The sequence below is a fragment of the Excalfactoria chinensis genome, chromosome Z (genome assembly GCF_039878825.1).
Source record: "Excalfactoria chinensis isolate bCotChi1 chromosome Z, bCotChi1.hap2, whole genome shotgun sequence".
In the NCBI taxonomy this organism is placed as follows: Eukaryota; Metazoa; Chordata; class Aves; order Galliformes; family Phasianidae; genus Excalfactoria; species Excalfactoria chinensis.
The window spans coordinates 42,103,480-42,129,837 of NC_092857.1; the positions used below are offsets into that span (position 1 = coordinate 42,103,480).

Sequence of the window (26,358 nt, forward strand, 5' to 3'; positions counted from 1 at the left end):
CTAGACAACCTTTGCGGTCCCTTCCAATCCAAGCCATTCTGTGATTCTGTGAATCTATGAAAACAGAGGTAAGGGCACTTGCACATGTGGGTGGATAAAATTCAGGCCTTTCCTTTAATACAGGCTTTCTGCGTATTATGGAGGTTAAAGTCAGGGACCTAGTGCATCCACTGGGCGCCTCATGTTATTCTAGGAAGGGAGAACATCATTGCTGATCAGAAACATGTGGAGACAAGCAGTATCTCCGTGCTCTGTCATGTGCTCCCAGATGTGGATTTTTATATGTTTTTTTCTTGGAGTTCAACAGCCAGAACAGTAAAACTTCCCCTCAGCTGTTACTGGTTGCTGTAGCAGGCTGAATTTTAGGAAATACTTCTCAGAAACATGGAGAGGTTGTGGCACAGGCTGCCCAGGGAGGTGGTGGAGTCGCTGCCCCTGGAGGTGTTCAGGAACCATGAGAATGTGGCAGTGAGGGACGTGGTCAGTGGGCATGGTGGGGGTGTGCTGCTGGTTGGACTTGGTGATCCTAGAGGTCTTTTCCAGCCCTAATGATTCTATCATTCTTTCTGTTCAATTACTTTTGTTCATGCAGAACTATTTTAGCTGCCATTCAATCCCAGGTACGCTGACCCTCAAGAGCAACAGGAAATCTATATACATAGTGAACAGAATGAAGAAATATCTTAGCATTAAAAGCCAGACCTTGCTGCTCTAAAGCCTACAGCAAGTCAGTGACCAACTCCCCCTTCAGCTCTTCCCTCCAGGCTCAGGCACCCAGTGCCATGGATCAACTGTTCTGCAACATAGGGCAGCTCTGCTCCAAAGCCCCTGTGTTATTTATGAGTTTGGAAATCAGAGACACTTGGTTCACTGCCAGTAAATGGCAATGATTGGAAGGAGGGAGGGGAGGGCTTGTGTTCGGCTCTTCATTCTCTATTCATTGTGAAAAGGGGATCACTCCAGCTAACCGGCCCATGGAGATAAGGATTTCAGACAATCTGCATTAGCCTGATAAGCCAGGTTTGCATTGCAGAAAGATTATTTGTTAAGAACCTCAGTAAAACAAAATACAGTCAGAAAGCTTATCAGCACAACTCATTTCCACTCACAGCCCTCTGACATCTACCTCCCATAAATAAAAACCACAGCCTCTGCCTCAGCTTGTCAGTACAGAGCAAGGACTGAGGACGAGAAGCAGGGGGCAGGGCTGGGGAATGAAGAACAGGCTGAGCCCCACTGCAGGAGGGCAGCCATGTCTGGCCAATGTGGAGCTGCCAGCTGGGAGCCATGGCATCAGGGCTGGCCCCAGCAGCCTGTCCTCTGTGCCAGCCAAGGGTCAGGTCAGGAAGGATGAGTACCTGCATAGAACATAGAATCATCAAGGTTAGAAAAGACCACTAAGATCAGCAAGTAAGTCCAACTGTCAGCACATTCCACTGTGCCCACCAACCACATCCCTCAGTGCCACATCCACACAGTTCTTGAACAGCTCCAGGGATGGTGACTCCACCACCTCCCTGGGCAGCCCGTGTCGCTGCCTCACCGCTCTTCTGGAGAATAAATTGCTCCTAATATCCAAACTGAACATCCACTGGTGCCACTTGAGGCCTCTACCTCCCATCCAAGGCCATTATGTCTTCTAGAATGGTTTCTGTCCTGTGCAGAAACAATCTGCTTTCTCTCTGCTGCGTTTTCCCCTTTCCTCACACAGAAAACACTGGCCTCTAGTGTACAAATTCCTGGCAACTCCCAACTCCTTGGCAGTCCCTTCTCTTCCCTGACGAGCTGTCTGTGTCAGAAGGCACCTCTTTAGCCAGTGGCTCTCCTATGAACCAGCCTTGCTGAGTAATGCAAAGCTATGGGAGGAGTGCCATATTCTCAGTGACAGGGCTCTTCAATGCAAGTTGTGCTGAAACAGTGTTTTAAGAAGTGGTACAGAAAATATGTCTGTCTTGTCATCTTTCTGGCTAAAATGAAAAGCATTCACCTTCAGATTTCAACCTGCCCCATGTCAGCCTTCAGAAGTAGTGAGGACTGGGTAACATTTAGAGAAGCTCAGAACTGGCGCTGAGGAAGGTGTGGGAGATGGGGCCATGCTGTGGTGTGGGTCTGTCCTTGGTTTGCTCACAAGAAATACCATGGGCCTGTAGGTTTGAACAGCTCTACTTGTACAAGGGAAAAAGCAGCCAAGAGTGCTGAACTCTGAACGTGGGCTAGAAAGGAATAAGTGAAAATAAGTTTGCGCAGCATCCATGTTTATAAGCATAGACAAAACATTTTCCTGGGCAATAAGGTAGGGCATGTTGGGTCAGTCATGGAGCTGGGTGCAGGGCCCATCCTGCCTGCCATTAATGTATCATGGCTTCCCAAAATAAAATAGTTGGGAATAAATAGTTCTGGCCTGGCTCCTGTCTTTACCGGCTGTCACCTATTTAATCTTCTTTCCTTTTCCATGTTTGTTCAGAAGTCTCTCTCTTTCAGTGCAGCTGGAAAGGTTGTTACTAATGAGCGACCAAGCCTGAATGCTGACAATGTGAGATGATTACAACTGTCCAAAGGGCAAACACACCAAATTTTCAGTAGGAGATGCTCTTGCTGCTCTGATGGGCTTCTGAGATACAGCTCCAGGCAGTGCTGGTGATGAATGGGGAATAGTGCCAATTCAAGATTAGAGGCCTTGGGGTTCAACAGTTGCTCTATGGGAAAGCTGCTGTGCTCAAGAGTTTTGACTCTTCTGACTGGGGGTGACTGGCTAACAGGGGCTATAATTGTTTTACTGATGTCAAGGAGGGCCTTTTAGATTAATTTTGAAGTGGTAGGAACAGCAATGGCTGAGCTGGTGAAAAAAGTGAAGTGCCGGGACTGCTTGGCATGTATTAGATATATAATATCTAATACTATATATAGCAGATCTAGTATTATATATTGCAGATCAAATCCAAACTGCAACAAAGTCATAAAGAAGAACAAAAAACCTCAGGACACAATCTGCCATGTGTGAATCCTTGCTGAAATTTCGGGTTTGCAGATGACAGAAAACTGGGAGGAGTGGCTGGGGGTTGTGCTGATATCCAGAGACACCTCCACAGACTGGGGATGGGGCCTGGCAGGAACCTTGTGGAGCTCAGCAAGAAGTGAAAAATCCCACTCCAATGGGGAGGAACAATCCCAGACACAAGGACTGGGAAAGAAAGCAGCTCTGCAGAAAGGGACCTGGGGGGCCTGGCACACACTAGAGTGTGCCACTGTCACAAAGGAGGCCAAAGGCCTCCTGGGCTGCATCAGGTAAAGCGTCACCAAACAAGTCAAGGGAGGTGATCCTTCCCCTCTACTCAGAGTAGGTGAGGCTGCACCCAGAATGCACTGTTCAGTTCTGGACTCCTCACTGCAAGAAAGACATTAATAATTGAGATTGCCCAACAAATGGCCACTAAGATGGTGAAGGTGATGTGAGATCTGATACTGCTCAACCTGGCGAAGAGGAGGCTTGGAGGGATCACATGAGTGTCTGTGTCTGTATAGGACAAGAGTCAATGGACACAGACCAGAACAGACATTCTGAACTTTAATGAAATGACCTGTTCCCTCCTTCAGGCATGTGCCTGCAGCAATTTCACTCCACTTCACCTAAAGACAGCCATTTGTTTGCATGGAGATGGGACCATTTTTAAAATAGCATGGAAACACAGTCACAGAATCACAGAGTGGTCTGGGTTGGAAGGGCCCTCCAATCACACCCAGCCCCAACCGCTCATCTGCCCAGGGCCCCATCCAACCTGGCCCTGAGTAGGGATGGGCACCACAGCTTCTCTGGGCAGTCGTTCCAGGGCCTCACCGCCCTCTGAATAAATAACAACAAAATGTTTGGATGTAAAAGCCTTCCATGAAGCTGTGTTTCATAATTTATTTGACTGAGTTCCACAGATGTCTGGAGAGGTTCTGCTCACACTCAAGCAGTCTCTGCTCTTGGCATTTCAGATCGAGCCTGTTTCTAATACACATTTGTAAAATCCAGCCTGAGAATTTGCAGGCCTCTTGCTTTACATGTTGCGAAGCACACAGCTTTCCCCACCACCCCAGCAGCAGTGCATTGGGCAGGCACTCAAATCATGAGATTATTTGCAGCGTCTTCATGAACTACCGTAACTCGAGAAGCATCATCTGCAGCACATTCCTCAATCATTCATCTGGGTTTTTATTTTAAATGATGCCGTGACTGCTGTCTGATGATTCAAAAAATAACTGCAGTAATGAGAGCAAGCGCGCAAGACTGCTTTCTGCTCAGCCATGCCAGGCTTTCATTCAGACTTGTGAAGGTTTCATTTTGGAGCATTGAATAGGAGATTTCTGCTTCAAAGACTCAAGAAGGAAAAACAAAAATCCATCACAGACCTTGAAAACAGTCATTCAGCTACTGGCCAGGTTGTTCTAGAATCCCAAGCACATTATTTCCTTTGCATTGTACGCACGAACATTCACGCTGATGGTTAAAGAAGGTATTCATAAATTTTCGGGCCAGAGGGGGAACGCTGTGAGCACACAGCGTGATCTGCAGCGCACCAGGCATGAAATCTCACACTGTTATTTCTGTACAAAATATTTGATTGCTCTTTTCAGCCAGAGGAAAGATTTATTTTGGGAACGCAGGCGCTACCACAAGCATTCATTTCCCTCTGTTTAGAACAAAACTGTCAACAACCCTTCACTTTTTCAAGGAGAAGGGTTTTATCCAGGATCCTTAATTACAGCTGTGACTTGGATTTGGTTAATACACGTTCAGTGCTTAAGTCATGTACTCTGCTGTAGGCTACATCAGTAGAAAATTCATGTATAAAACTAAGCCTCCACAGAGATTATTAGGTTAACCAATGCCATCAGGGAAAACCGTCAATGGAAATCAACTGCCGGTGCCTATTTACCAAAGCTGAGGATGCAAGTGGAGGATATCTTTCTTTTAAATGCTTGTACACAGACCTCGTTTCTGTATTTTATTCAGCCATACACTGTGGTGTAACTACAAGACATGTTAAAGAAAATAAGGCTCAAGCACCAGAGTTTCTTGAGCAGCTGTGTGAACTTGGAGAGTTCTGCAAACATACGATAAAGGACAGAACTGTTAGTAGAGGTCTGGCTGGTAAGAAGGAAGGTATCTGTTGTTACACTGATGCCACCCCTTCAACATCTCATTCATCTGTGCAAAACAAACAATTCTGAGTGACAGCAAAAAGCAGAGACTGTTGTTCTCTTGAGCTGGCAGACTTCACGGCATATGACAAGGGGAGAGATTTTTAAAGCAGCAAAGGATACAAACTGTTTTCAACACCAGGAGCCAACATCTCCCAGAGTCTGTTTCAAGGGAAAGGGCATAAGAAAAACAGCTATTTATTTTTTCATTTGGACAGCAGAGAAAGACTTGGGGCATATTTTCACGACTCTTTCATATCTGTGACATTACTCAGTTTTGTTTGCCTCCCATTTCTTGCTTTAAAAGACGACTGGGAGGAATCACACGCAGACCCTTCTGCCATCTGAACGTTCCTTCCGGACAGCATCTCCCTCCAATGCTTATTTCCCTGCACAGCAAAGCATCATCTGCTCTGTGCAGCAAGGCTGTTCAACAGCCGCAGTCTGGCTTAGACATATCCTTCCAAAAGACTGTGCTTCACTGTTGTTGTAACATGTTTAAGACTGTGCACTTTCTTATCATTTCCACAGCAGTACTGGGACTGGCTTCACCATCATTCCCACTATGAGCTAGTGCTCATAGGTGCTCAGCTCCACTACCAGTCTCCAGAAATATCACTTCTTAGACTCATACACAAGCAATGATTTCAACTGTAATTTTGTGGAAGTAGAAAACCATGGAAAACAGCTAACTCACTCCAACCAAAAGACAGGATTGGCTACAATTAATCCTTAAGTCTAAGCTGACACATCTGATGCGTTCTTAGTGGCCACCAAAATTGAAAGCCTTGTGCACTTCCATGTGTAACACACCCCAGAATTCCACGCAGGCAACCTCACTGTACCTTTCTGTCATTTACTTTTTTCTTCTGCCAGTCGTGGAGAGGGAGTAAATGCGCCCCTTTGTTTTTTGAAGCACCCTGTTATGGACTTTGGAAATGTGCTACAGCTTTTCTCCTCTTAAGCAACCCAGTTTCTCCAGAAAAAGTCCATTGTTATCCTCCACTTCTAGGCTTTCCTGAGCAGGCTCTGCGGTCTTTACCAAATGAACAAATGTTGTATGCTTTGTTTGCCACATGAAAATGAAAGCTCTTCAAGTATTGTCACTTCAGACCTTAAATAAATGCAGTGGAGAGAATGCTGAAGTTGCCCCCTGTTCATTTTCAAAATGAAGGTAGTAAATTAGGAAGGTAAAACAGCACTAGAATTCAGAATATATCTGGAATTGGGCAATTCAGGGGAACCTAGAAGGAAATAAACCCCTAAGTCTGGGTGTTTCTTTGGCATCACCTCACGGTACGCCTCCTAGCAGAACCAGTTCTACTGCTTTTACACCACTCCTTAGCTGGGTGCACAAAGCACATCAGGAGACATGCAGAAGCATCATGTGCTTGTGTATTTGCAAGGTCCTTTTTTCTAACTTACTCCAACCATCTTCATTGTGGATTGCGATTACTTATATTTTGAAGTCAGTAAAAATGTAAACAGCAACATACACAAGTTTGGGCTCCCTTGTAGGTCAGTCTGACAGTCTTTCAAGACAAGGTATTTGTCATCTTGACCATCTTGGCACTCTTAATAGCCTAAGGAATCTGATTCCAGCACCAGTCAATGCACTGGCAGACTGGCTTTACTACTGCTGCAAATTAACTGCAGAGTTATGTATAACATACTCCTGGACTGAGAACAGCAACATAACTTTGTAGTTTTCTGCTTCGTCGTGTGCTCAGTTATGGAAATGATCTGGTATATCATTTTGGAACCATGTGAGGTCAAAAATGTGATCTGGTTTAATGAGAACCAACAAATGTTGGGTAACAGGTGCAAGCTATCCTTCAAAGTTCAGCTTTCTACTCTCTGCCTGCTGACTTGTTTTGCTCCTGGTTTTCCTCTGAACTCAGAGGGAGTTTTTACTCTGCTGACAAGCAAGGCAAATACACCAAAGTACTTTCAGTAGGCAAAATAAAGTCCACAAGATTATGGTAAACACCAACACTTAATGCTATTTTGCATTCTTTCTTAAGAAAAAAAATCTATTTCATGAAGGGGACACTGAAAAGGGAACATTAAAGAAGAATATATTAAATACTCCAGTGTTTTGAAAAACAGCTTTGCAATAGGAGCTGCAAGTCTAGATGAATGCTAATGAAGAATTACAGCGTTCCTCGGTGAAGAGCTTCCACCGTGAGGAAAGCAGGGAGCACTCCAACGCAAGTGGCACGAAAATGTAACGATAAAGAACCGTCGCCAGCATACAGCAAATCAAATCAGAATGCCAAATCAGATTTGGCATAGCTGACATCTCATCAAGTTTATTAAAAAGCTCAAAATAAACAGTCACTACGCAGTGTAAGAAACAGCTCACTTTTTTTTTTTTTTCCTTTACAGTGTTTCACAGTAACTACAATGACTGTGTTAGAAATGTAGCCCAGGATGATAAAATGAGGCATGAAACCACAAACTGAGCAGTAAACTAGACTCTCATTCTTCTAATCAGTGTTAAATATTTATTTGTATCTTCCAAAAATATTTTAACTTGAATAACTTACACACCGTTATCATCAAATATTTAAGACATCCTTTCTTCTCAGGGGCATGCATTCTTTCCATTACAAATTCTTTCCATCTATGAAGTCAAAAATTTGACAGGGTTACAGTTTTCTGATACAATCTGTCCTTTGATTCTTTTAAAAGATCTATCGTAGTTGTAAAACTCACAGGCCTACTGTACACTGCTGAACACAGAAGTCAATGACAACAGAGTTCTGTGCAGTAACATGATGAGAACATTGGCTTTTTCCATATTAAGGGAAAAAAAAAAATCCACAAAAAAAAATCCACCTGAGAAATTATCCCTTATGACACAATGTTTATGTGTGCAGGTAAATGGCGATGGTAGGATTTCACACTTTGTTCTTCTTAATTAGGCAAAGTTACAATACCACGTCAAGACAACATGACAAGTTTGTGTCAGAAGCTGCATAATTCACTCCAGTGCCTCAGTGGCAGGAGAACTCTGGAACACAGAGGGCTAGCAGGGAAACGTATGCCACACACTCCAGGATGGAAACCGCAGGGAAGACCCAGAGTGCACCTGGAGTGATACAATAGTGGAGCAGCCCCATGGCAGTGGCTATTTAATCCCTCCAGAACTGTATGTATTTGAATACAGAGCTGAGAATTGCACACCAACAGAATGCAAATCACATTCTCAATCTTGCCAGTAAAAATGTGGAAGAGCTGCAGATCGGAGATAGCCCTTCTACTTTAACAAGGAAAGAGGGAATCCAGATCTGTTGCAAGAAAATAAGACGAACATTCAGTACCTTGATGCTAGTTCATAAGTGATCCTGGGTATGTATCACATACTAGTCCTAACTCACCAGTAACACTAATGGTCTCATCTTCCCTACAGAGCAGGACTGGAACAATTCTGCTCATTTCATATTTCATATGAAAGCTATTTTCCTTCCCCAAAACAGAGAACAAAAAAAGCTCATTTCACTGACCAAAAGCGCAACCAGAAACAAGGGAGCTGTCAGGCTTGCACCTTTCCCATTCAAAGCCTAATGTACACTTGCACTTCACTTGCAATTATGTTGTTGTGAATTTGATGGAGCAGTCGGTATTTGTACACACTTCTGCTTACGCTTACGGAAAAGAGCTATGATTCATATCAACCTTCCGCAAGCCCAGGTTTAGCAGAAAAGCATCAATTCCCTATTTTTAGAGAGCAGAGATAGATATGATCCTCTAAACTCTGCTTGGCTCCTACAGAGGGAACACCAATTGGGACATCAAAACCAGGTACTGTATTTTAATGGGAAAAACTTTCCTGCAGCATACACCCTCAAGTTCTAGAAAAAAAAAAAAAAAAAAAGAGGGAAAAAAAAACACCTAATGTTCCCTGTTGTTAATACATGTGGTGGTTAGTTAATGGAAAAAAAAAATACAACTGTTATTGGAAGATGTCTGGTGCAGATTGTGCTTTTGATTCTTCCTTCACTTAATATGACACCAAAACCCAACACATACAGAGTGGGTGGGTTACACAGGTTCTGAACTGAAACATTCTACTCCAAGAGGCAACCCCCTTACATACGGTAGCAATACATCAGTCTCAAATTAAATGCACTCGCAAATTGGGTGTTTAAGAATTGTAAATCCATATAAGCTCCTCAGAAGAAAGCAGAACATCTTCAGGATTTTCCATCCTATCTTTCTTGAGAAGCAAATGGTCCCAAGGTTTTGATGATCCCCAGATCAAGCAATTTGGCCGTGGGTTCTGCTCCAATAGTCAACTGCCCATACGTTCACTGCAAGATTTTGTATGCTTTTACTTTCATCTTTCTTCCTCCTCAGTTCCCACAATCTGCCTTTAACTATGTGGACAACTCACAATGAATGTGTAAAAATTATCTGCTAAGACAAAATTGGAAAATGTCTCTTTAGGAAACAGATGAGGAGTTACAAAAGTAGCAGGTGTTGATGCATTTGGGAGACAGGAAATTACAGACTGACAATTTCAAGGATACCAGACACTTTCAGGGAGCATGGAGATGTTCAGTAGATTTGAATGACTTCATCCCATTCGTCAACAGGCCAGACACCATTGTACTGCACGTTGGATGGTGAGTTCTTCCAGTCCCACATCTTGACAGGAACCTTCCATTCTGGGCCATAGTTGGCTTCAACATACTGCAGGGTCTCACAGGGTACATGTACCTTGAGTTCCACAAATTCAGTCCAGCACAGAGTAAACTTTGGGAAGAGATACCTGCACCACAAAAGGATATGGTCATCTGCAGAAGACATGCTTAGCTTAGCACATGTAAGTCAGTCCACAGAGAAAGCAAGCAATGGCAGTGAGTGGACAAGTTACATTTGCAGATTGTTTTCTTATCTCACAGTGTCCTACCTATTAAGGATCATTTACCAACTGGATGGGGTTTCTTATCAGCAGTAGATGTTTAACATTTGGCATGCGTTCTTGAGGAGGAGCATTTCTAATTCTACTGCTGTTTACTCCCATCCTAATCTCCCATGTAAGAGAAATTAGTCCCTGTCTCTAATTTTCCTCTTATAAACTGAACTTAAGCTACCTTGTTTGAAGGATAACATTATAGTTGACACATTTTTGGGGAACAAGGACTTCAAAAAAAGCATGGAAGACTTAACCGTGAGTCAGGCATGGAAATTGAATGTATAATTTTTTTATAAACAAGTTTTTACCTTTCTTCTTATGAAATAAAGCATTCCATTAGCCTTCAGTAACCCTGCTTATAACACAGTGCCAGACTTGGAGGTGCTGCGAAGAATTAATATACAGCTGCCACTCTGTGCTTTCTGAAACCCCCTTGGCCCATTTAAATTAATATATATATTCCACCAAACCCACCTTGTTTTGTGCCCGTTCTTTCCTGCAGAGGGCTCAGTGTAGGCCCCACCCTATGCTGATACTAGCGGGGACAGACAGGTAAATTTCAGCTTGATCAGAATGACATCCAATAGGAGCCCTATGTGTTAAACCAAAGTCTACGCACCATTCCTGCAGAGCATCATTCCTTAAGTCTTCCACAGGAAAAAAAAAAAAAGTGTTCTCAACAATACTTTTCATAGGTTAGAAAGGAACTGCAAGCAGTTAGCACTTTTGAGGAGAAAAAAGGAGTTAAAAGATTTGTGCATTTGCAGGAATTAAAAATCAAGCAAGTTCCTCCAGGTACAAAGCCAATACTTCTTCTAAGAGCTGAGTAAACAGTTTCAGAAAATAAAACAACCTTGCTTTCATGCTTTAAATGGAGGTGAAAAAGAGTGAGCAAGCGCTTTTTAATTTATATCTAGGGACTGACAATTAGCTTTAAAATGAACTAAAAAGAGGGAAAAAAAGCCAGTTACCAAGGGGAAAAGAAGGTAGGTAAACTTTACTAGTGGGTTTATAATCATCAGGAAGATATTTACTTCTTATTAACCCAGGAAATCATTCATCTATCAAGCTGAATTGCAGTGGGCATGCATGCATAAGCAAAAGCTATCAGCACACAAGTGAAATAATATATCTTCCAAAGAATGAACTCTGAATAATCAGTTTTAAGGAAAACGAACAGATAATTTAAACTCTACTACCTAATCTACAAATTCCAAGTCAGTTAGAAACTCCATCAAATTATTTTAACTATTACTGGAACCAAATGTTCACATTCCCTGATGAAAAATATTACTTTCGTTGAGGCTTCCCACCACTGGGATCCTTGTTCATTGTTCAGCCATTACAAGTGGCTCCGACAGGGCTGGGCACACTTGTGCACATACATCAATCACCATTTCTTCTACCAACTTCAGTCTCGTCAGTCTGAGAGGATTTTATGCTCACAGAAAATCCTGTTTTAAGCAATTGCAGAATTCACTTGTTTTAAGGATTAACGCATACAGTATAGATTTGATTACTGGGATAAGTTTTTGTGAAGACATATTCTGTGCTAAGAATCAAACTACCTAGCACAAATCTTCCAAACATAAAAGAGGTTTCGGTTCCCGTTACCTCAGAGTTATGGGGGATTTATGAGTTTGCCTGCCTCTGCAGTGTTGTATTTCTGTATACAAACACGCAAACCATGTAGCAAGACTTGCATGGCTTGGAAACCCACTTGCTAAGGAAACAGAGAGAAAAATGGCTACTCTAGACTAAATGAGATATAATTTCATTCTTCGTAATTTTATTTAGCAAGATCTATAGAAAATACATTGGCAAAAATAATTAGCTTTTTGGAAAAAAAAATAAATTATTTTACCCTCCACTTATTAAAATCATAAATATCTCTGAATAGAGCCGCCTTCCACATCTGTGATGATCCAGCAGCAATCAGTCTCTCTTCTGATACAAACGAACAGCAGGTGAGATTTTGGATCCAACACAACCCAAACAATTACTGCACTTTTGACTGACCTCTCTGCTTCAGCTAGCCTCAAAATTTTGGAAGTTTGAGGGCTAAGCAAAGCTGAGGGTCCCAAAGTCTGCTACTAAAATGCCATTTTGAAGGAGGATGTCAGCTTTACCGGAATGGAAACAGATGTGAAACACAAACACAGAAAAAAGAGCTTTCTGGTCAGCTGCCTGGTAAATACATTAGAAAAATAAAACAAAAAAAAAAAAATCTTCCATCATCTTGTACAGAAAGAACAGACATTATACTTGCTCTGGACAACCATAAAACTGTTGCTGTATTCTATGAAACATTACATTTCCTATGCAGGAATATTCCAGTAATTCCTCCCCTATTCTATTTTTAAGCACACCTTTTGACTCTGCTTGTCAAAGTACCTTCCCCAATCTTTATCATTTCAGAACAAATATGTCTATGGCAAGGAGTCACACACTATCACTGTCTGGATGACAGTGCACACTAAGTTCCTGCTAGCTAACTGTAAGCAAATGCAGCTCAGGCAAAATGTGGAAGATAATGATCGATCCTAAGTAAGCCAACAACGCTTTCAACTAGTCTTCAAGTGTCTCTGGGAGAAGATGGGTAGTGGAAAGGAATAAATCAAATTATCAAAACCTTTATTCAGCTTGCTGAATGGATTAAGAAGCTGTTGTACTTACTGTCTCTTTTAGCACCGAAAAGAACGAAGCAAGAAATGTGCTATTCTATTTAAAATCCCATCCTCAGAACATGAACAGCAAGAAGGTCTGCAATAATTATCTGCACTGCTGTCACATCACTATAGTCAATGAAGTATTCCAAATCATTACCACAACATCCAGAACTATGGAGTTTACTTTGGAAGGACAGCTGAGGCTTTCTGGCATAACACTCGTCAAGACAGATGCCTAAGGATTTGTTTTTCACATAACATGCTTGAGCAATAAAAAAAGTTTTAAGAGACTTCCATCTCATCCTAAATCTTTAACTTAGTGCTTGCACACTCCAGATAGCATCTGCCTCATACATGACATGACAGTGCTGTTTCAGATTTCACAAGAAAACTAGCATTTGACAGGCCCAGCACCTCTCTAGTAAGGCACAGTATTGTTCTCTTTTCACTTCTGTAGTCTCAAAGTACAAAATCTCTGATCCTCCTCTGATACCAGCCACAGAGAGCAGAGACGTTGCCAAATAAAAACACAAGATACAGAGTGCTAACACTAAGCCTAACTTGCTCAGTTTCTTTCCTATTAGAGGTATAAATCCAGTTCATACTTAAATTTCTTGCCCGACTTTGCCTGAGTTCCTCCATTCCATACGTAGTCATCTTCTTCATAGAAGAAAAAAATATCAAGTTTCACATCACCATCTCCCTGGAAAGAGAGTTCCAAACTGTCTTCGACCTGCAAGACAGAAAAAGAGACTATATGCACTCATAAAAACACAAGGCTACCGAGGCCAGCAGGTTTCAGGGAGCTAATTTATTTTCAATGATGCAGTGGAAGTGTAGAAAATACACTAACTCAGCCATTTCTTTATTTTTGGTGCCTTCAGAAAACTAGTTTTCTGCACCTCAGTGGGCCTGTCTTCTCTTTCCCTCCCCAAAGCTCTGGCACTATCTCCTTGCTTTCTTCCACAAAGTGAACACAGAGCTATCTGTTCAAAGATCAACTACAATGTCTATCAGCCTAGGCAAGTAAGCCAGGACTCCAGCAGTTTTCTAGGAGAACACAAAAGAGCTGCGTGAAGAAAGGCAGAAATCTAAAGCAAACCATTTTCCATTTAGATGCTTATGGTAAAACAGATCTAAGTAGAGAACAATGACCTTTCGATGCCATGAAGTCTGCTACTTTATTTGGAAAGCACTTAAACATAGCCCTTTCAGGAGAAAAGGTACTATGGTACAGGTTTAAAACAAGGATTTTAAAAGTGCCTGTGTTGTGAGTTAACCCAGTGGGCTGATAAGCACTGCACAGCTACTCACTCACTTTTCCTCTCACCACCAGGAAGACATGGGAGCAGGAAAAGGTGAGTGAAAGGAAGAGCAAGAAAACTTGTGGGTCAATATAAGGACAGCAACAGGTAAAGCAGAAGCTGCACATGCAGGCGCATCAAAATAGGGGACTAGTTTTGTTACTTCCCATTGGCAGGCAGACATCCTGGCAATTTCAGGAAAGCAGGGCTTTATTATGCATAACAGAGAAGACAGATGCCACAGTCCCAAATAATATTCCCTTCTTTCTTCTTTATCCTACTTTTCTTTATGGAATATCCCTTTGATCAGTTTATCTGCATTTGCCTCTGCCCTCTTCCAAGTTTTGTGCAAAACCATGCTAGCATGGAAGCATGAGAAACAGAAAATGCCTTGATGCTATATAAGCACTGATGAGCAACAGATAAAACACTGGGATGTCCTCAACACTATTTTGGTTGCAAATCCAAAATACACACCAGATACTAAGAATAAAATTAACTCTATGGCAGCACAAACCAATATGGCTTGTCACACAAAACTCAAGTTAGCTCTAACAGTACTGTCTGCTTAACACCACAAAAAAAAAAAAAAAAAAAAAAAAAATCAACTTTTACAGCTGTGTTTGCTCTGCACCAAGAATAGAAGATGATAGAAGATGGCTTGCTTAAGGCTCCCAGCTATCCTCACACAGGCCACAGAACAGCCTACTGCGATCCATACAGAAATTGCCACCACCTGAGGATACTATTTGCTAAAAGGCTCACATAAAAGAGCAAAATAACATCAGTGAATAAGCAAATGATTAAGAAGTATCTTCATTTAACACCTATGATAACATCTTTTTTGACAATAAAACACTCACTTGCACCAGCAATGGTAACGTTAACTGTGGCTGAACCTTTGCATCCCTATACTTTTGTTTCTTTGTTCTACCTTTACATCCCACTCAGAAGCTTATACTCCAGAGAAAAATAATAAAGGTTCACATAAGCTGATAATGGACTAGCCCAGTACCCACCTCAAGTAATCCTTTGCTTTCTGCTATCTTCGTACACAAGGACACAGATAATCTCGGAGCTGTTACCTATCCCCTCCTACAATCAGCTACATCCAATACCAAATATTTAACTCTATCTTAAGTTCCTCTAGCAGCACTGACACAAATGAGAACCCTCTAGAACTTTGTAAAACTTCTCCTGTGTGAAATTCAGACTCCTCACACAAGACTGATGCCAGACAGAATGGTGTTTTCTTACACAGTGTCCCAGAGAACATGAGTGAGTCTGTACGTGTAGGTAAAACATTTAGGAATAAAAGGCTGCAGGAGGAAAGTTCAGATATCCAATTCTATGTAAATGAACTGCAGCAGTACTCAAACTTACTAACCTACAAAAAGACACATTAAGTGAATTCTTCCTTATCTACGTACCTTGCCAAATTTGTGCTTTAATGGTAATCCTGCTTTCTGAAAAGCTGGAATGATATCAGCGTTGTAGTCCCTTATAAAGATCCCCAGGTCCACATCTTTGCTGTAAGGAATGACATTGCACTGTCTATACCATCCTGAGCAGAGAAAAAAGAAAAGAAAAAGAAATAATAATTAGTTAACTTTGGAGCATGAGAAATATATCGTGAAACAAAGGCAGAACAAAAATGAGCTGTCAAAAGGTAACCAGCCTGAAATACTCAAATGAGGCCAAAAATAAGACTTCTGCTTTCTCTAGTAACAAATGAATCACACTGAAGAAAACAGGACTAATGCACTTAGAGCCTCCTCCTTTCTCTATGAAGTTAGGTATGAGAAAGAACTAATTCTTAAAGTGAAAATATCCTCAGCTTTCTATTCTAGATTTCTTACAAGAAAATATATTACTTATCTGGGTTCAAATCTAATAAGAAATGAATAGTCATAGGGCTGTAGCCATTCTTATAATTTTCAACAACTACTTTAAATAAATGTGAAGCACTACCACAAAGCACTAAGACAAGAACTGAGACATTCTTTTGCTTGTTTCATTAATGCAGTTTTGGTACCGGTCATTCAGAAAACAATATTCTCTAGGCCAAAAAATAAAATAAAAAAAAAAATGAAGGTGACTTGCGCACACATGAGTTATCACAACCTATTTCAGTAAGGAGAGGATCTTCACCAATAAGAAGATACTTCTCTCAATTTCCAACAGAATCAAGAACTTATAGTGCCTACTCTACTAATTTGATTTTTTTTATTAAAATACCGTGTTTTAAAATATATAAATAGATATTAAATATGCATAAAAGCTCAGTGATCAACATTAAAGAGCATGGGAAGAAAATATGGTGAGAGTCTACAAGAACATCAGAAAAATACGTTCATCGCTGCATCTTCCAGTCAGCACATAACAAATTTTAAGCCACAGAACTCAGAGAACTTGTAATTACTTTCTAAGCAGAGATCAACACAATACAGAAACTGCTAGCAATCCATAATGCAATCCATTACTTGGAATACACTCATCACCTCGAAGGCTCAAGTTTTTCAAGAGGAATCATGAAATCAGATCAGGAGAAAAAGGCCTTATTTTAATAAAGCTAACACGGAACATCTGCTTCACACTTCTCAGATACCACCTTCCAGCAGCTAACCTCAGGTGGCATCACAAGTGCAGCAGAGGATAAAATGCTTCAGATTTCAGATGAATTAAAAATGTTTTACCAAGGCACGTTCCACTGCTTAGCCAGAACTTCACTCCCAAGTTATTCAGTGTCAGCGCAGCCAGGTGGAGCAAGGATTTTGCTCTTTTTCTGAATTCCACTGCATCAACAGAGGCATCATCGGGATACATCTGGAAAGCAAAAGTAAGCTGTTATGAGAGTGCAAACTTCTCCACTCGTTTTTCAGCATTCTTGGAAAAAACGACTTTTGAAAATTTAGTTAAGTGATATCTGGGCATTATCCTTTTCTCGCACACATCGTTCAGTTTGAGAAAAGTGCACTGGAATCACAGGTCAAATTTCAACTCTGAAACGTCAGTATTTGTTTTTTCCAAAGTAGCGTAATTTAAGGTCAGGGTAAAAGAGAATAAGGCTATATATGTTAGACGAAGATACGTGGTAACAGCACACACAACTCCCAACTCTGCTCACACAGAAGCCAATGCCCACAGTCGAGGGGAAAGCAATTTTGAGCATATTGCAAGTTTATTTGGCGCCACCAAGTGTTAAAACAGGATGTTGAGAACTTTTGCTACATAACTGTAGCAACGTGAATGGAAAACTATGCCAACCACAGCTCAGCAACATATTACATAAAGAAAAGCCCAAGCCAGGGAGGCAGTCTGGGCAAACATTCCCAAATCAAACATGAAAACGATGCACTAGCCACTCAACTTCACAACCGATGTTACAAGGAGCTCCTGGGTGACAGATACTTCAGTAAGTTTCAAAATAGAAGCCAGCTGCTTATTTCAGCATTGAAGTTCAATATGCTTACCCAAGCACACCTTCTCTACCTGTGACAATTACTGCCTGCAGGTTTCAGAGAATCTGAAATCAGAACTAGGAATGTAGCACTGCAATATGTGGCTCAAATGAATGTAAAAGTAAGGATTGTTTAGAGTTTAGAACTTTGAGAAATGCTGTAAGTAAAATTTTAGACTACAAAGATGCAAAAGATCTCATGGAATCTGTCTAACAGTAAGATTACGAGAAAACCATGGGCAGGTTAGTTATCTCATCTTCTCACAGTTTTGAAAAATGGGAAAACGGTGCACTCATAAGTAAAAAAGAAAGACTGTGATTCTTCAGATAAAGTTTTGGTTTATTACCATTTACTAAGTGCTGCTGAGTCCCAGACCCTGTATTTAGCTTTGTGCATGTGAAAAGTTGTGTTTCAATAGAAAAGCAATGAACTATTTGTAGGTTCAGGTCAACTGGTGAAAATGTGCATTACATCTGAGAGACACTACCTGATTACCACTAACCTGAAAGAAAGCCCGAGCTTCTCTGTACCTACATTCAAGAAATCTAGAGTGTGACATCTCTTCTAGAAAACTGGATGGATTTTTTGGAATTTGAACTTTTAGGTCATCAATAGAAACAAGCAGAAGTTCAGGCCTGCATGGAAAGAAAGATAATAGGTTACTCAACTCCTTTACAAACTACAAGCCATTCTGTCACCTAGCACTGCCTGACACCTTAAAACATACCTCTGTCTGTGACTCCTCTGTCCAAACTTACTCAAAATGCATTAACAAAGAAGAATAAAAAGCTCCAATACATCCTCATACTCTTCCAGATTTCATTTAAATAGAAATTCTGTGCCCATACTTACCATCTCAGACCAGCATTTCCTTTACTGACTCATAACTTACACTAAATTTGTTCAGATCTGCTGTTCAATGCTCTTGAAAATTCAGATTGTTTCTTTGGTTGTCTAAATATGGGATATACCTTTAGAATCAAATTTCAACCCGTCCACAGAGGCTATTTGCCTTTAAAGTTTAAAAACCATAAAGTCTTCACAATGAGTGAAAAGTGATATTTAACAGCTTACACAGTCATTTTTAAATGTTTAGGAACACAGTGCACATAGCTTCCATGTTTTAAGAGAAGGAAAAAGTAGTCTCAGCTTTAAGGAAAAAAAACACATAAATGGATTTATTTTGACCTGTGAAATGTCTGGCTAAATAGACACATGCCATACAAGAATACAGCTCTCAAAGCATAGTTGTACGCGCTTGGCTTTGAAAACAGTGACAAGATTTGCTGTCACCTGTATCTTCTGATATTGAAAGCGCTATAGCAAAAGGCAGACATTTACAGTAACTTCACCAATGTGGTGCAAAGTTTAAGCATAAGACTAGGGACAAATAATGCCATCAGTTCAAACAGGTATGCAAATAAGGAGTTGGAGCAGCACTTTACAAATGTGAGTTAAAAAGCATTTGTTGCTACTTTTCTGCAAGATACAAATGTCACTTCTCTTTATTTGGTCTGGGCATGTAAATTATTAAGTATTTTTGTGTTGCTTTCCATTTTCAACTATGTTCTATATCTTCATTAAATTTTTGGATGCATATGGTTGCAGGAAGAACATCAAATACATATCAGTTATTACTACACCTCCTGCCACTTAAAGTTTACCTCTCTCATTTCTCATTTATAAATAATGAGAAACTCTCATTTTCAATAACCAGAATCAGATTTACCTTCATAAATTTACCTTACAGGCACTCCAAGAGCTAAAATATTCATGATCTACATTTTAAAACTTATAGAAAAGGTCGACTTAATATACAAGAGAAAGAAATTATTTTGGAAACGATGCTATAGATTTTTGCCTCCATTGCTGTGAACTCACTTTTCATACGCTCCAGGGTAACGACCAAAGTGGAGTTTCCGGAAAGGCACAAATTTTCTGTCCATATGTTGCTTAAGCCTTAGGGGGCCATGCCAGAGGAAATTACCACTCCTCTCATAGAACACCACCAGGTGAATGGCATGAGAAGCTAGCTTAAAAATGTAGTGCAAGGGAATTTCAGTCCCAGACAGATCATCCATCCCATCCAAGCGAGGGTCCTTATTTAGAACCTTTAGCCACTGGAACCCCATCTTCTCAGCAGTTCTAAAAAGTCCCACCTAAAAACAGGAGACAGGAAAAGTCAGAAAGAGAGAGAGAAGCTAAACAGAAGAGAAACCAAAACTGAATGCTAAAGTTATTAACTGATATTATTCCCAATTTTCACTTTCTAATCAGATTTAAGCATCAACTACTCAACAGTTTGTTACAACTTAAAAATCAGGAGCCATAACCAAATGCTATTTTTCTTTTTCTTAAATTTTGACCAGCAAATTGTCAATAAAACAACAACGTAAAGGCTGTAAGGCTTTTCTCAGCCACTATGTTGTGCATTTTGTAGCATCAACAAAATAACCCTTTGCTGAAAATCTACGCAAATAGTATGAAGTGTAATCCATGATCTTTGCCATAATTACAAGCCATCTTCATTACTCTACTAAAAGTACCCATGTGCAGTTATCAACAGATTTCAAAATTCTAAATATTTTAATGTTAAGCCACTGACTTTCCTATTTTCATTAAAAACAAACAAACAAACAAACAAACAAGATGAAATTCTGCCTGGTAGGAACCAGGCAACCCTCTGAATGGTACAGATAATAACAATAAGCTACAAAGGAATGGGGAGAAGGAGTTCTATTAGTGTTCTGCTACACAACCTTATTCTCAGTTCCTTTAATTTCTTAACTGCTATGGCTAAAACCACTGTCTGATCAACTACAGAGCACCACCACTCTTTGCTTAGTTAGGACTGCTTCAGTAAAATGGCTACAGATCATTTTAATATTTCTTGATGGGGATGTGGACAGAGACGTGAATAAAAAAAGGAAAGGAAAAAAGCTGTTTATCAGTGGCATCTGTACTTTGTATCCTTTCATCCTTTATGTCTTTTCAGTTGCCAAGGCTGAGGAAATTATCTTGGATTTAATTCTGTCCTTCATTCCCTACTACACCTCCACACACCCACTTAAAATTCTCATGCTACTGAAGAATAGCAGCAGGTGCTACTATACTAAGTGACAGAACAAAATGGTGCAAATACACGGATGCACTAAATGAAACGTAAATGAGCAGATTATCATAATCTTTCTAGCCCTGCCAAATCAATACATGCATTTTCTCAACAATTTATTATGGCTCTATCTACATGACAGGCTTAAAGATTTCCCCTTCCATTTTAAAATACCAATCTCTTTTTCCTCTTAGGGAATAGCACCCCTCATTACAGTTGCTCCTGAATACTGCAGATAGCTTCTCAGGAAGATTTTGTCATCAGGAATGACTCTCAATACCTATTTCCAAATCAATTATGTGACTTTCTTCAAAGTCAGGGTTAACATTCTCTTTCTTACTGATGTGTTTCTAAAACCTCAAAAGCTAACGCGTGAATACCTTTTACTTCAAAAGAGTTTCTTCTATCAACACACTCTTAAGAGATTTCTTAATTCTGTGTCCTTAATAAAAACATGGAAGCTATGACACAAAATACTAGTACAGTTAAATGTGTTAAAATGCACTATGTGAACCAAAGAAAAGCAACTCACTTCGTGTTTCCATGCTTTGTCCAGTAGTGCAAATGTAGTGAAGTCTCTTGGAGCACAGAAGTACTTGCATTCTGGACTAGGGCCATCAGAAGAACTTCTGATCTGTTCAATGTCTTTATCAACAAGTCCCAGAATTAAAGGATCAATCAAATATACTGGTATATTGTGACTGGATATTAAGCCCAGGAACTTCCTAACCACATGCTGTTTGACAAAAAAGGAGAAAACTAGAAGTTAGAAACATCATTTGTAAGTGTACATGAGTCAATACATTAACTCTTGACCAACTGACAAGGAAATCTTATCTCTCAATGCATGTTCTCAGTGTGTCTTCACTTCCATAAACAACTGCAGAAACTGAAACAACATCTTTCAGAAGAGCAGTGTGCTCTCAAGCATTTCCTGTCTCTGAGACTAGAGGAAAAATCTTTCATATTCACTTAAAAATTTCCAGAAGTTACAGCTTCAGAGTGCTGTAATCTAAAATAACCTGTAAATTAGGCAGTAGATTCTTTCAAGTTCCAGATCAAGTTGGAAGGCACTTAAATAAACTAGCTGATGACAGAAGTAGATGGAACACACATATAGGCATTGAGGGAACTGGCTGATGTCCTTCTTGAGTCTTCTCTGTTACATTTCAAGTCTAGAAAGAGCTACATTCCATACCAACTTCAGAAAGGAGGATGTGGGGAACTTGGGCCAGATTTATCTCAATCTCCAAAAAGCTTCTGGAGCAAAAGCCCCTCTAATGTCCCATGTAAGCATACAAACAGCAGAAGTATGACTGGGAAAGTCAGCCAAGTGCAAACTGCACCTAATGACCTCACTGCTGTGGAAGAAATAATTAGCTCTGTGAGCAAGGGGAGAGGAATGGATGCTGCTCATGCTCTGATTTTAGCAAGTCTGTTCACCTACTCCCACACAGTACCCCTGATCCTCAAGTGGAGAGATATGTACTGGTTAAATGCAACAGAAGCTGTGTGGAGAACCAGCTGACCAGCACAGTCCTCTCAATCAGCCATACCACGTCCTGCTAACCACTGGTTACTACTGGCATCTCAGCAGGGTTCAGTCCTAGTCAACACTGCTTTGTAACTTTGTTAATCTCCACAAAGTGTTTGTTAATCTCCACAAAGAATGCAAAGAGTACATTCTCAGAAATCTGGAAGATTACACTGAACTAGAAGATCGTTCAGTATGCTGGAGGGCAGGACGGCCGTTCACAGAGACCAAGAAACGATCCAGTGACTCATACTGACGGTGATAGGAAGAGCAACAAGGACAATCTGGGCAAAGGCACAGCCTGGCATCTGGGATGGGTGAGATTTACCCAACAGGAAAGGCTGGAGTAACTAAACATGAGAAACTGCAGAAAAGTACCTAAGCATTCTGGTGGAAAACAAGGGTAGTCTACAATGTGCCAAAGCAGGTGGGTTAATCCAGAATTAGGAAGACACAATCTGGAGACCCAGTTCTGCCTTTAATGACAGCATAACTAGGAGGTACAGAGAAGATGAAGCCAAGTTCTTCTCAGAGGTGCACTCTGGCAGGTTGAGAGGCATCTGGTTAGAAAACAGGAAACAGCAATCAGATGTTGGCAGTTTTTCCCCAGTATATGATCAGACACCCAGAAAGACTGCAGTATTTCTATTCCTAGAGCTACTGAAAGCTTAGCTGGCAAAAGGCTGAAGCAACCAGACCTGGCTGGCTCAACTCTGCAGAAAGTGCTGAACTTGCATCTACTTCTGTGCATCTAACAAACAGAGAAATCAAATCGTATGGTAAATACTGAAAAGCAAATGCACCCAGACTGTCTGGACTTCATGTGCAACAAACTGGTTGTGGCATGTTCTTTATGCAGACAAGACAGATCTCTCCTATCTCAATATTTTCAATTGAGTTTATGCCTTACACCTTAGGCTCAACAGAGACCTCTGCTGGAAAGAAGGAGGCTAAGCCTTTTGAAAAAAAGAAAAAAAGGCGACCACACAGCAACCATAATAAAGAATGGCAAATGAGAGAAAGAAGGAAACTTTACAGTCCTTACAGCATCATTATAAAGACCCAGACAACCACATTTTCAGTTCACGAGTACAGTACTAATCCTTCATGTGATGCTCTCAAACAGTAAAGTTTTATGCAAACACTGACTGAATGATGCAGTCACTCTAAACTGAAACCAGGAAGGGCTTTAGCAAGTAACAAGTAATCTAAAAAAAAAAAATAAATCAAGACTTGTATGAGTCTTGAAAGCTTAAATCTTTGTACGCAATCACAGATCACTGTCACTGTCAAAAATACATGATAGTCTTAGCTTAGTCCGCTGATGAGACAAATGGAGAGAATAAACTTACTCTAATCATAAAACATTCTTAGGAAATGCAATTCTTTCTTCCATGGCTTTTCCTGAGAGACAAAGTCAGTTATCATTTATTGTAACACTATTAGAAATTGTGAGAAATAGAAGATGAATTTTAGAACAGTGTTGAGCATCCACTGTCGTTCACACCAACAATAAGGGAAAGAGGCTCCATGCTATCCACTGTCTGTCAGTACCACTAACTACCCATGATGCCTAATGTGCATATGGTGATTCGGCAAGGAGGCAGGAAGGGCATTCAGCCATGGCCACACTGCCTAAAGAGCAGAAGATGTACCAAGAAGGCCATGTGCATGGTGAGAGGATTTACTGACTTGACTCAGAGGAGAATTTTCAACGAGCACATTTAAACATCCATGGCATAGGGACAATTTACAGCAATCACAGCTGCAAGTGATATTAGAACTGTAGCTGAGACATTTAACTGTGAGAATTAAATTTCATGATGGAAAACACAGTTCAAATCAGGAAAAAAAAAAGATTGCAACAGCACTGCTAAGCTTTATGTCTGTTACATCTCAAGATTTCTAGATGAGGGAAAACAACTGCCTACACTTCAAGCTAACAGTCCAACAGATTGACCCTGGTCTCCCAACTCAAGCTCTCATACTCTTCTCATACTCTTACATTCAAATTGCCAAGTCCACCCAAACAGATTTCATATGCCAACTTCCAATTCTGGTATAGGATTCTGGCTTCAGGGAAGTGGAAAAACATGAGTGAAAACAGAATATGGATCAACAGCCGTAACTGAGAGAGCAGCACACTACATGTGCTCTATAAGCAGAGGCAAGAACTACCCCCCCCTTAGTGATTTCCACTATACATAGCCAAAAGATCAAGTTAGAGCTAAAGAGAATTCTGCCTACTGCTCAGCTGTGACTTTATCACCTAATGCCACATTAGTGGTTCCAAAGAGGATGCCAACTCCAAGAACTGCAAGAGCCTTAGTGCCAGCAAGCAGTCCACGGAACAGCTGGTTTGGATTATTCCCAAGTACAGTTCTCAACACGAACACCATTCCTTCTGCTCAGCAGAAACTAGGCACTTAAATGGCTGCTTCGCTAACTAGCAGCATTATCATATTGCATCCAAAGCAAAGGACAGTCAGCTCCCAGCATGCCTTCTCCATAACCACCTGTGCTGTTCTTGCAGGAGATCTGTCAGCAAAAGACTTCTGTAAATAAATATTAACTACAGGTACCTGAGTATCTGTACTTAGGTATGCTAACTGCAAACTTGTATTTAACTGACTGAGTTTTTCATTTCCCAGGACCAAGGTGATGTTCTAGCTGCAATGTATCCTGTAAATCTTCAGCAGAACATAACAAAAGCATGCAATTTTGAGTATGTAAGGGCACACATAACATGTCCTGAATGCTGGAATACAGCAAGTAGCGAATGCTGAAATGTATGATTTTCTGCTTGTGAAGAACCTTATGATCCAGCATAACCAGATACCATGGAGCTCTCAGCAGCTGGCTAAGCGTGTGCAGCAAGCAAGGAGTACTACTACCCAGTGACGTGCAGCTGACTCTTCTACCATGACACTATCAAACTAGCTACAGGTCAAAATGCCAGTCTTCTCAGTACTCTGTCTGAAAGCACATGAAAGCCTAGATCAAAACTTCTGTCAGAAGGAGACCTGATTGTAAGCGTATAACACTGCAAGGACTGCACAGGCAAAGGCTGCTAGGTGAAAGAAGCATCTTGCAGTTCTTAACACTAAAGCAGCCCCAGCGAAGGGGCAAGAGAACTAGACTTTGCATATGCAGTTCTGTGCAAGTTCTCTGAGAACCACAAAGGAACTGTGCAGTCAGTGATGTACATACCCATCTAGTGCTGTCTTGGCCAGACTGGCTTCCTCTGGCTTTTGAAAAAACTGCTCCATTCTATCAAAAACAAAGAAGAGGGGAAAATAAATAAGTTTCAGCTGAACACCCGCTTACGACCTCTTAACAATATTTTCAGGGGCGTGAATCGAGGCCTGCTGCTGTAGCGCAGTACATTTAGAAGGTCAACGTGAGCCGTGGGGACTTGCAAGGACCGCACGATCAGGTCTCAGATTTGTGTGCCGACGTCAACAGCTGGATGACAGACACAGGCACCGTAAAGGCGAGCACACGGGGGCAAAGCAGCAGGATAACGCTCTGCCCTTCCCAGACGCAAAGCAACTTCACGTTGCTAAAGTATACTGACGCCATGAAGTCACGGCAGCCAGCGGCTCGGCTTTCAGCCTTCAGAGACGATAAGGAACGTATCACCCACGGCCTCGCTGACAATCGCGGACTACGGGAAAGCGTCCAAAGGCGGGAGCACGGCTTTACCTTCTGCGACAGGTAGAACTTGTAGTAGTACAGCTGGAAGAGGAGGAACACCAGGCTGGTCAGGCTCAGCACAGCCAGCACCACGTTCTTGTTGACCTTCTGCATCAGTCCCGGGGCCGCACGACAACGCCACCCCACAGCAGCGCCGCGCCTCTCATCTTCCCCACTGCGGAACGCCCCGCCGCCGGCCTGCGGGGATACGCGGGGCGAGAGGCGCCGCACGGCCCTGCAGCGTCACTCGGGCCGCCGCAGCCGCGTCGGGACGGACACCGCAACGCCGGAACTCCCCGCCGGTACGCCGGGCCCTCCGCGGCACGGAAAGGCCGCCCTTACCTGAGTCGCCAACACTCCCCTCGGCGCCACCCGCTACGCGCATGCGCGCCCGCCCCGGCGCTGAGGCGTAGCGCCCCGCCCGCCTTTCTCCCTCCTCCCACCCAGCGCGGCCCGCGCGGCAAAGAAGGCGGT

General features: G+C 41.5%; 1 protein-coding gene across 1 annotated transcript; it reads right to left on the reverse strand.

Moving 5' to 3' along the window:
* Positions 1-7,441: 7,441 nt before the first annotated feature.
* FKTN (fukutin) lies at positions 7,442-26,297 on the reverse strand. The gene is made up of 10 exons (XM_072360304.1): positions 26,227-26,297; positions 25,894-26,082; positions 25,399-25,458; positions 21,187-21,390; positions 19,424-19,701; positions 18,045-18,177; positions 16,778-16,907; positions 15,512-15,645; positions 13,383-13,510; positions 7,442-9,961 (listed from the first exon to the last, which is right to left on the reverse strand). Exons 2-10 carry the CDS (start codon positions 25,996-25,998, stop codon positions 9,748-9,750), a joined length of 1,386 nt encoding a protein of 461 aa, XP_072216405.1. The 5' UTR covers positions 25,999-26,082; positions 26,227-26,297; the 3' UTR covers positions 7,442-9,747.
* Positions 26,298-26,358: the final 61 nt, after the last annotated feature.

Excerpts from the sequence above, each read along its gene's own strand:
- FKTN (XM_072360304.1), bottom strand. The coding sequence starts at position 25,998 with ATGCAGAAGGTCAACAAGAACGTGGTGCTGGCTGTGCTGAGCCTGACC. Across the intron at positions 19,702-21,186 it reads ACAAAGCATGGAAACACGAA|GTGGGACTTTTTAGAACTGC; the intron begins GTGAGTTGCTTT and ends TCCTGTTTTTAG. Across the intron at positions 18,178-19,423 it reads TACCCTGGAGCGTATGAAAA|GCCTGAACTTCTGCTTGTTT; the intron begins GTGAGTTCACAG and ends CTTTCCATGCAG.